General features: G+C 34.8%; 1 protein-coding gene across 1 annotated transcript in view; it reads left to right on the top strand.

Moving 5' to 3' along the window:
• Positions 1–12209, top strand: part of pnt (ETS transcription factor pointed) — a 324499-nt gene that overhangs the window by 42738 nt on the left and 269552 nt on the right. The window contains exon 2 of the mRNA XM_089640996.1: positions 2790–2925. Within this exon, the coding sequence (XP_089497122.1) occupies positions 2791–2925 (135 nt within the window). The 5' untranslated portion in view covers position 2790. The remainder of the gene's footprint in view (positions 1–2789; positions 2926–12209) is intronic.

Below are 12209 nucleotides of genomic sequence, written 5' to 3'. Positions count from 1 at the left end.
AAATGTGTAAAAATGTAAACACCGAAGAATTTATAAACTTTTTAAGTCTTAAAAGAAATATCAACACCTTGCCACTAATCTTCTAATAAATGTAATATCAGTAATAATGGAGGGTAAAATAGCAAGTCTAAAATCAATGTCCAGTGTTTTCACCTGAACAATGTACAGTGTGTTTATCGGAGTGACCAGCCAGGTAAGTATGTTTTTCTGTATCTGTTTGTTGATAATAAGTATGTTTTTCTGAATCTGTTTGTAATTAATAAAAATAGATAGAGTATAGGAACACTTAAGAGGAAGTTACAAGCCAAAAATGTGTATAGTATATTCTTGGTATACCTTATATTATAGGTAATGGGCATTAAAATCTCTTGACAAACGTAGTCTAGAAACGTTCGATTTCAGGCACAAAACTGTTTTTTATTTATTTTATAAGAAAGCAAAAAATTTAATTAATTTAAACTGTTACAGATAATAATAATAATAATAATATTTGGATAATTTGTAGAGCGCCGTTTTTGTGAAAAATCATCTCAAGGGCGCTGTACAATTTATTTCCTAGGATCTACATTTGTTATTTAGAAAAGATACCAAAACATACTACTACCTGGCATACTACCTGGCAAGTCACTTCCGACAAACACACTTATATTAAAAAGTTTATGCTTATAAAAGATAAAACTGCACGCAGAGGACAAAAAACACTGGTCATCGCATGACCTTAAGTCTGCTATAGTTTTTATTTTAATTTCAATAATCTTAGCTATAAAACTGTTATTTTTAAAGTTGTTTCCTTTATGCGTACATACGAGTACCTACATTTCTATTGAAAAACTATTTTTTTTAGTAGTTTACATTTATATTTTTTATTGAGTAATTGATTTTTTTATTTGTATCCTACTCAAGAGAAACGATAGGAAAACCTTCAATTTATCTAAAGCATATTTTTTGGTATTCATAATGTACACCAATTCGTTATAAAGATTAATCAAAAAAGTGATTTGGGATTAAGCTTCATGAATTAGAGTACAACGCTCTTTACAGGAGTTTTTTCACAAAAACGGCGCTTTAAAACTTATGGAATTATTATTATTATTGTTATTATAGTTGGCCATCCCTTACCAGCCTCTCACAACGACATCTGTATTCGTAGCCCAACAGGTGGGGTTTCACTTCAGTTCCTGGACTCTATCCTTACATTAAACGACTAACCAACGGTATCCAGAATCTAGGTAGCTACACCAACCCGACTAAATAATTCGCCATGGCTTTGCTTTGAATTTTGTAAGTTTTGCGTTGGCGTTTCACCAAGCTTAATAGTTTACACGGTCAAGCATTTCGTGAACGTTCTCATAAGATTTATTATGAGCGTTAAAATTGTTTGAATCGCACATAAAATGTGCAATAATAATTATAATGTAATTTAAAGTTTTTTTATGGTTAATACGTATAACTCTAAGTCACTATCTATTAATCTTAGATATAGGGCACTAATCATAAATCGAAGTTATAAATCTAAGGAGAGGAGTTTAAATTCAAATTCTGTGAAACAACTGACGATATAAAAACAGACTTTGAATTGCACTTTCACAGAACTTTGATGAATTGTTCAAATTCAGTGAAACAACCCGTCCCAAGTGATAGGGTATAGGTTAAATGTATTAATTAAGTTGTCAACCGCCCTTGAGGTGATTTTCTCACGAAAACAGAGCTATAGAAATGATCCAATAGTTATTTTCAATATTGGAAATGATGTATAGGTTGTGTGCTGTGAAATAAAAATATGAATAAAAAAACAATATTTTACAATCCCCACCAGCGATAAAGTACGCACCTATAATATATTTTACAAGACGACAATTTTTATAGTTTATTTATTACTAGTGGGGTAATAAAAGCAGTATTGTCGATAGTATTCCTGTAATCTACTCTATAATTTATTTCGTAAGCAGGGTCTAATTTCTTGGAACTTATCAAAAGCCACGTCTTCTAGAGTTTAAAGCAGCCGCTTTAGATATATTCAGGAAATGTCCCTCACATGTTCCTTGGTGTAACTTTAATACAAACTGTCAAACTTCCTTGGATTCTGATGGCAGATAATTTTGAAACTTAGAATTATATTACGCAAATGTACGTGCTCTAATCTTAAATTCATCCAATACGCAATGCATCCATCCATCTCTTTCTTTCCACCGTACGAAGAGATTCATCATCCCTTCTCACTTTATTTGAGCGTGGCTTGAATAAATATGTGATTTATTTATGGTTTATTTGCTCGTGATTTTTGTTGTTTGTGGAACCTTTTCACGTCCATTTCAAAATTGAAGTGACGTTTTTTTCTTGCCTTTGAAACTCTTTAAACATTTTTACCTTCGAAACGTGTGTTGGGTATCAAAAAATAATGAAACAAAATCGAGGTTTAGGTCTGGATGAATAATATGGCTGGTTCATTTTGATAGTTGCTCATACAAATTTTCATAATCTACAACTAATTGGTTCTATTTCATATTGGTTTCCTTTCTAAGGGTCCGGTCCGGTTTCGGTTCGGATGGGTCAGGTTTTTTTTATATATGTATGCTCAGTGTTTACGTAATTTCAACCTCCTGAGATTTTTACATCTAAATCTCTGGCTACAAAACTCCTGTCAGATTCCAAAAAACAACAGGGTTAAAAGATCAAAAGTTAAAAATACACAAGCAAAAGTTTGCACGGTTATGTATCTGTGTATAAGGGTGTTGTATGTGTGCGTATATGTCTGATGGACGTGTTATTTATGTTATGTTGTGTTTCAGTATGAAGTTGGAGAGTCCCGACGTGGACTATGGGCTGGAGGAAGCCGCCTTCTACGAGGGCCCGCCGCCCCCCGCCCCTGGCAAGGGCGGGCCCGCCCTGCGCAAGACCGTCAGCTTCTGTCCGCCCATCGACACGGTGAGATACTGATACACTGCTATTACCTATACTGTTACTCCCCCTTTATCGTACTCCCTTTATCAGTATTAAGCAGGTTATATCACGGTAATAATATAATCCGTTAGTATAGTATTATTCCTAATAATAGTACTACGTTCGATAAATGTTTTATATTGTATTTTAAAATAATTTGCACTCTTGCAGCTGGACCGCCTTATGTCAAAATGTGTCAACTGACTTTGAAGATTTACATTCAAACCGTGCAGAATGTATAATATGTAGTTACCCAATAGACTTTATGAAAAGGAGATGAGGAAGGATTAAACAGCGATTTATCTCTGACATTTCATAATTTTGGTTACGGCGATTGTTTTTTCAATTAAATCCTCGTTTCGCTATCACCACGTAATATACTTTATTTTTGTAATTAAAACTTTAAATGTGTACCTAAAATTAGTTTCGGACACAGCAGTAAATAAAATGCTGAAATTGTACAGCGCCCTTGAGGTGATTTTTCACAAAAACGGCGCTCTACAAATTATCCAATTATTATTATTACTTAGGAAGGTACTTACGTACCAACAGGTTTTTTATTGCGAACCGGAAACTTTAGCTGGATTTTTTTTTATTAATCGCACAGTATTTTAGGGATTGCTTATTTTAGAAACCGGTATTAATTAGACTTGAGGACGGTAAAAGTTTCGCTTGGTCGGCTACCAGGATTGTTCAAAGTTGGGACGTTTTGCTAGTGTTCCCCAATCACAATAAATATATAAACTATACACTGAAAGGGCTTTATACAAACTAGTCAAGCAATATTATGATATTTTTCGCTGCAACGACCGAAAAAACGAGTATTCTTCCTACTGGACTATTTATATCCAGCTTTTGTTTAATTATCACGATCTTTTGATTCCTTGTCACGAGCTTTTGATTCATTATCACGAGCTTTTGATTCATTATTATGCACTTTTGATTCATTATCACGAGCTTTTAATTTATTATCACGACCTTTTGATTCATTATCACAAGCTTTTGATTTTTATTTTTTTAATTTTTTTATTAACAAAATTTTTGATACATATACAATTCAGGTACATACATAGCAATATAGAATGAAAGAGTAACAAAAAAATCCCACAAAGGCGAAGCCTGAGCGTGGGTATTATAGTGTAAGGATAAAACAGTGGTGTTTAAAATATATTTTTTTAAACTTGATTATTAATTATTACGAACTTTTGATTCATTATCACGAGCTTTTAATTCATTATCACGACCTTTTGATTCATTATCACGAGCCTTTGATTCATTATCACGCGCCTTTGACTCATTATTATGAGCTTTTGATTCATTATCACGACACAAAAATAATATTTCCATTGTATCCGCCACAAGCTTTCCGATATCTTCACTTTTGCTTAATAATACTTCTCCAGTAGTAACTCGATATCCGTGCATCGGCCCTAAGAGGTAAGTGCAGAGTAGGTCTCATTCTTGTAGAAGCCTGACCAGTTTTTTATTGTCTTCCTCTCTCGATGCACCCCAATCATGCAGCCAATTATTCCCCTTCGACTGATGCGTACAATGTCCCCGCCAGTACCCAGTGTCCAGTGTATCCAGTACCCACCCGCTGTTGTAATTCTTCTATATTATACGTCTACCTTCGTGTTTTGCGCCATACGAAATACGCGCTCATGTGAACGCACTAAGAGGCAGAGATCATGCTGGTTGTATCCCCAGTATAGCCATAGAGCTATATAATTAGAGGCGCTATTGCGTACTAATATCTCGTCAAAAAGTGTTTCACTATTAGAACGATTGCGCATAGACCGACCGGATTCGATGTTAGGTTTTTGTTAGAGACTTGGGAGCGTTGGAGGTCAGTTGTAGGTAAAAAAAGTAGAACCTATTTTTTCGCTTCATGTCTCATCTAAATATATAATACATCAATGATTATGGCGTAGTAATATTTATAAATATAGCACTTTTTGCCAAGCTGTGTGCTGCGAATGTTTATTTCTTGGTCTTCTTTTTATGAGCTTTCCGGCGTCCAACATTGGGCCTCTTTCAAATTTATCCATTTTAGATAATTCATGGCATGTAATATATAGGTTAACCTATGTATCAGTAGCGGTCCGTGTCTTTTCAGTGAAGTAGAGTGGTTGGATTGGAAAATACGACCTTAATGATGTTGAATGATACTGAATGCTGTAGAAATAAGATCCCTAAGGCGTATGTGGGTAAAAACTTGTATGACCGTTTGAGTAAGATAAATAATGGGACGATTAGATATATTGAATATTGAACGAAGAGAGGAGTGCAAGGAGAATATATATATGACGCAAATGTGAATGCTAGAAGAAGTCGGGGAAGCCCGAGGAAGACATGGCACGATCAAGTGAATCAGACATTCTTCTCCACCTAGGATTCTTGCTGCAGAGTCTCCATCGTCTATCTTCGTCGAACGTCACAGCGGTGCTGCCAAGGTCTGATATCTGTGAGAGGATATTGTGTTTTATTAGTAGCAGACGCATCCCTGGACGGATGACGAACCTCGTGCTGGCACTGTTGGTGAACGCGGTGGACTCTTTCGCTGCAGCAGCTGGTCCAGTTTCCTCACCACCTAGGATTCTTGCTGGAGAGTCTCCATCTTCTATCTTCGTGTCACCTGTTCCTGTTCTTCATTTTACTTAACTTAACTTCACTTTATCAACTGTAAAGCGCCCTTGAGGTGATATCTCACAAAAGCGGCGCTATACAAATTTTCCAATAAATAAATAAAAATAATAATCAGAATAGAACAATAGAAGAGTATGTATGATCATGCACGAACTACCAGGTAATTATGGCACTGTATATAATCTCCATATATAGTTAGTAATAACATAGATCGTTTGTGAATAAAATAAATGTATTTTATATTTGTATAGCGATTTTGTACCATAGTTTATAATTCAACTTAACTTAGTGATAGGTTAGTTAGTTAGTTCTGATAGTTTTTTTAAAAGATTTATTGTTAATTTATTTGTAGTTGAGGGTTGCCCTGTCGACTTTTACAAATAATCTTGTATTCATTTAATCGTAATCTTAAGTACCTACTTACGATTATTTGATTTGCTCTTTTCTAGAAAATCGCCATAGCCGAATGTCTGGAACACCTAGATAATGTTAAAAACGCTTGAATCATTTCGATTTGCAATTTTAGCATGAGAATTGGTAATAAATTTTTTTTTAAATTTGTTTTGGATCCTGCGGCCAAAATACATTCTTTGAGCTAAATAATTTAACTCAAAATTGTCCACCATGCAAATGATATATTTGCATGGTGTCCGGAAACTAGTGGTACAGGCTTTTAGTATAACTTTTTTAATTTGAGTTCTTATTTTCGCGTAAATCGATCTCAAAGTTGGAATTATTTAGGTCAAATTTGAAATGAAAATTTGTCGCCACGGGATTACTATTAGCTGTAATTGTCTTTTAAAATGCGTCAAAGATTTAAAAAAAAATCTTTAGTTGACGAAAAAAAGGAAAAGTATAAAAAAATATCGAAATGCACAGCTCGAAAAATTGTTTTTTTTTCTGTGTGATGTAGATTCGCCAGTTTGTCGCTTATACCATTAGTTTCCGGACACCGTGTATTTTTAAATGTCAGTGGCTGCTTTGGCAAAGCATCGGGTTTCCACCCAGGCGTCGTGAGTTCAATTCCTCGGCTGGCTAAGTCCTCCATCACGAAACGAGTTACATTTTCCGCTTAGAGAGTTGGTTGTAGGAAATATTGGCAGGTTATTCATAGGCCTGTAATGTTCGTCTTTAAAAAAAATCAACTTAATATAAATATATAAACACCTGCTTCGTTTGTTTGGGGTGTAGTTTTAGTGTGTAGCAGGGGTGGGGGGTGGGGGGGCGATGGGTGTGCATCGGGCGGAAGTGGATATCATTATTATTTGATCCTCACTAAGCCGCGTGACACTCCCCGAAGAAGTCTGTCACAGATTTTCGTAACACCTTGCAGCTTTCGTCTCCTATCTTAGTTATATTTTAGCTTTCGATATTTTCCTCTAATTTAAAGCCAGCCCTCTGGATCTTAGAAAAGAGTTAAAAAATATATTTTTACCATTCACAGCGACTTTACACGACTTAAAAATTACAATAAAGATGTAAAATATACAATAAACCCGTACTTAGTATTTTTTATTAATTTTTATTTTTTTAATATCGGAGCTTTCTTTCTTTAGTTTATTTATTAATTAACGGACTTACGTCCAATATGTTACAAAGCGACACGAAATTTGGGACAATGTACAATGCAAGAGTAAAGGATGGTATATAAAAGCATAGACAAACAGGGAAAACATAAGAAAATAGAAATGAAATAGTAGTGCCAAGTCAAGTCAAGACCTTGTTAAAACTAAAGTGTTATAAAATATCCTCAATTGCATAGTGAGCGACAAAAAATAATAGTTTAATCTGAAAAGATTATAAACAACTTGCTCCATCATAGCGGTTCTCTAATTTTTCTCAACGGGGATTTATTTCACATCTTACTAATGTCTTACGCGGAAACTTCGCTGGTTTATGCAACCCATTTCCCTAAATATAATAAAATAAAAAAAATCTATCTTTGTAACTTAATTTTCATTGGACAGGAAAATCTGTCTAGTTGGTCTGTGAAAATTAATTTTATTAAGGCGATGCACTACGTCGTGTAATATTTTAAATTGAGCCGCTATCAATAACAACCTTTACGTAGATGGCGATAAGGTTTAAATTACCGTTTAACACCATCCGTCTGTTTTGATTTATGCAAGAAAAAAACATGGCCAAAAAGAGCCTTTTATTTTATTTTGTGGATGTTCAGGCATAAATATTTTTTTTTTCGATCATTTTATAAATAACTTAATTTGCCACATTATACAATAAAATCATAACCGAAAATGGGTTCGTAGGTAGGAGATTTTGAACTTTAAAGCAGTTTTAATAGGCCTTATAACATTATTTTTTTCTGGGCTTATAAATAGACTTATCTAAAAACTGGTCGATTATTTTAAAGGCCAAGATGTATTCTACTCGCAGTATTTATTTAAAGCATCTGAAGCATTTCTAGGCGACCAAATTTTCAAACCAAAAACATATGATTTTGCATTACTACGTATGGCATCGCCTTAATCTCACATCGAAAACTCCGAGTATTTCGCATTTTGCGCACAAGATAAATTGTATCTTACGTTTATACTTACAAATACTATTACACGATTGTAGTCCAGTAGCGAACGGAAGTGGTGTTTTGTTAACCCCTTCGGTGACACGGTGCGTGGTTCGATCCCGGCGGAGGCAGAGCGGGGCTAATTATTACATAATTATTCGTCCCCATCCATCCGCCCCAACGGTCATTGACAATTTTTTTAATCGCCACATGGAACATTACGTTCGAATTTGTGACGTAACTGTTATTGTCGAGATTTTTTAACACGAAACTCTTTATTAGCTGATTTACATTTAAGGACACGGACATTTTTAAGGTTAGGCACAAATTTTTGATACCAATGTACTAATTACTGTATCTAAAATGCATTTGCATGAGTGTTTTTGCAGTTATATTGAAATTATCGTCAGAAAATACTTTGAAACTCGTTGAATTTACCCATAAATAAAAAAAGGCTATTAAATGTTCCTTATCGAAGTGGTGCGTTTGAGGTTAGAATATATTAAGGCGATGCACTAAGTCTTGTAATATTTTAAATTGAGCCGCTATCAATAACAACCCTTACGTAGATGGCGATAAGGTTTAAATTCCCGCTTAACACCATCCGCCTGTTTTGATTTATGCAAGAAAAAAACATGGCCAAAAAGTGCCTTTTATTTTATTTGCCACATTATACAATAAAATCATAACCGAGAATGGGTTCGTAAGTAGGAGATTTTGAACTTTAAGACAGTTTTCATAGGCCTTGTACATTATTTTTTTCTGGGCTTATAAAAAGACTTATCTAAACAATACTCGATTATTTCAAAGGCCAAGATGTATTCTACTCGCAGTATTTAATTAAAGCATCTGAAACATTTCTAGGCGACCAAATTTTCAAACAAAAAACACATGATTTTGCATTACTACGTATGGCATCGCCTTAATATAAATTTCAAACTTTTCGTTGCCATTATTTATGTACAAGTATTGATTCATCCTGACTTATTTTTGGGGTATCATACGTGTTGCGCTACCTCCTTCTCTAGATGATGATGGAAGTAACTGACGTACGATGGGCGTGACTAGTCGAATTTGTGGTTCGGCTTGTGCTTTTTTTGGCCTGTTTATACGCACCCTAACGCTGTCCAAATTGTTGGCTAAGGAAGTAGGTAGCAAAACACGTCATAATAAGTTAGACAAGTTAGAGAGGTAAAAGGGTCTCGCCAAATCAACCTCTCCCGATCTGGCACGCCACGCATCCTGGACACATCTCACCCGATGAACCCGGGCACCCCTGCTAAAACACCAAACGTAGCGAACCACTTGGGGCGACTTACGGCTGAGGTATTATCATCAATTTTCGGACACGAATTCAAGTCTTGGGTTCGGATTTTGAAAACTATTTCTCAGGCTCTATGGCGCCAAACGGACTGAAATTTTGGAATCGTGATTAGAATCATGGATCCAATAAATAGATCATGGGGCGGCGTACCCAAACCTCCCAAATTGAGATGAGTTATTTTAATATTTTGCATAAATCTGAAAATTTGCTAATGTGAAGTTAACAATTTGCACATGCGACATTGTTCGCAGGGACAATAGATGTGCGTGTACTGTTGTTAGTAGTAGTTTAGTAATAATAATTCTTGCACGTGTGTAATGTAAATGACTTTAGTCTCTTCCAATACACTGGATCCTCATTTCCTTCTTTCCTGGAACACCCTTTCCCCTTCTTCCTTTCTTCAGGGAATTTAAACTACCATGGACTGAATCGGTAATTTAATTTAATTATGTACGTTCGCACTTTGATTTCCCTCCTCCGGTATACGATGGTGTAAGCTGTAATACACCTATTGTTATATTACTTTCGTAAACTATCTTCATTTTGTAAATTTAATATTAAATTCTCTTTTGTTTAGTTAGGGACGTTTCGTTTCCTTTTTAACCCAAAGTTCTATTTAAAAATGCTGACAATTGACACTTGTCTAATCTCTACATAGTATAAAATCAAGTCGCTAGCCGCGTCTACCTGTTTGTGCACTTGGTTCTAAACTACGCAATGGATTTTGATAGCGTTTTCACTATCATCTAGATAATTTCTTCCGGTAGGTTTATATAAATAATACATGCATGTATTTATAGAAACTAGAGAAAAGTCGAGCTACGCCGGGTACCTATACGTCAGCTAAAAAAATAGTTCATAGTTGTCGTGTTGTGGTTATAATTTCAGGATTGAAAAATTGTTACAGGATTGCGATTCCAGGTGTGAAAAGTTATTCATATCTATCGTAATTTTAGGACGGTGAAGTTTTGTGAGAATCATGAGAGAATCTAAACGGAGAAAAATAAGTATAGTTGATTTATGAAATGGAAATGCTGTTAAAAACGTGATGGCAATCCATTTCCTGATAAAATATCAGTCCATTCAGAATATATCGAAACACATCAGGTGTCCTTTTCCTGATAAATATAATAAAAAATTACCACAATATCAATTTTTTACGAACACGTGTTCCGCGGTCCTCATTTCCGTTTGGACGTTTTCAACAGGAGTACGAATAATTTGACCAGATTTTTAATAAATTAGTAATATTTTATATCGGTAAGTTTTCTCCGAGTAAAACTAGAGTTCAAAAGCTTTATACATATCTTTCTCTAGATGATGTGTAAAATAATACCGAGTGCTACATTTAACTTATTTTCCTCATTCTGCATTATTCGAAACAAGAAAGTAGGTCCAATGTTTGTCGTTCCTGCCCCACACAAAGGCATTAACCTGGCCGCGGCAAGCGTGGCCTTACAAAGAACCCCAATATTCTATATTTAACCCCAGACCTTTATTTAGTACCACCTTCCTCTCCCCTCTCCCAATTTTCTCCTTACGATCACAGTCATCATTGCCTTCATTCATTTCTGCTCCCTTTGTTTATTCATTTACAAATAACATTATTGAGATTGTCAATCATTTTTATAAATAAATATACTAGAGCATACCCGTCTAAAATCATGGGATAGGCATAGTCGAAATGCGTCCCACTATTTTAACGTCAGTAAGCAGTGCGCGGAGACCGGATCGGTAGTTTCCGGTCGTTTGGCGTTGGAGATAAAATTGAACAAAATTTTTAGTAATAAAAGTGGGACCAAGTCTGAATTTTTGACTAATCTGTTCCAATTGTGAAAATGATGGATAAATTTTCCGTTCAAATATTATATTATAGGTATTTACTTTATCGCTAGACTGAATTCTCCAAGCAAATTTTAAAATGGCACTCAAATTCAAAGCAAATCCAAGTTATACAGTTCATTGAATCGGATTTTGGACACTCAACCGAAATTAGTATTTTTGATATTTAGTAGATACTTATTATTATTATAAGTAAATACTTCGAGCCCAAACGCTTCTAGTAGCGTAATGATCTACGCATCTCACTTTAAGTCCAGAATGTTTTGGTTTAAATTTATTTTTTATCCCATGCAAAACTGTTTAGATCATATTAAAAAATGTAATTCACTTCCTTCAGATAGAACATAATTTCTTTCTCATTTGTGAGAATGAGAAAAGGAAAACGAAGAGATCATAGAATCCCAAGTATTCGAAAATCGAATCCCCTTTCCTCTATGACCGGATGTCAGAGGGCGCCCTAGTCCGTTATTTCGGAGTGTTTCCCGTCGCTTTGTTTTTGAAATAGGAACAAAACGCATCCTTTCTTGACGTTTTGTTTCAACACATTTGTAATGAAGTTTACAATGTATCATTTAGAACTGTGGAACATTGGAATTGTTAGGGAACGTTTGAACTATTCGAATGAGTGACAGAGAATTCCCGAAACGTAAAAACATGGGTAAATTAGTTAGGTGCTGTTAAAAGTAAAAAAATGACGAAACTTACTGTACTATCTCAGAACAATTTAATAATAAATACATTGATTTGAGTATTACTGTTTGAAATTGCAGGGCAACAATAGTATTCGTGAAAAAACCCACAAATATCAAAATCATTCTTTCGTGGAATACGTCCATCTTAATTTTGCGTATATCTTCTCTTCTCTATCTCTATTATCTCTAAATACTATTGAACAAAGTCGCTATCCGCGTCTGTCTGTTTATGCGCTTAGTT

This window comes from Hesperophylax consimilis, chromosome 16 (genome assembly GCF_061612785.1).
Source record: "Hesperophylax consimilis isolate HC1 chromosome 16, BYU_Hcon_1.0, whole genome shotgun sequence".
NCBI lineage: Eukaryota > Metazoa > Arthropoda > Insecta > Trichoptera > Limnephilidae > Hesperophylax > Hesperophylax consimilis.
The sequence above is the reverse complement of the archived record's forward strand: the minus strand, read 5'-3'. Positions and strand labels throughout refer to the sequence as shown.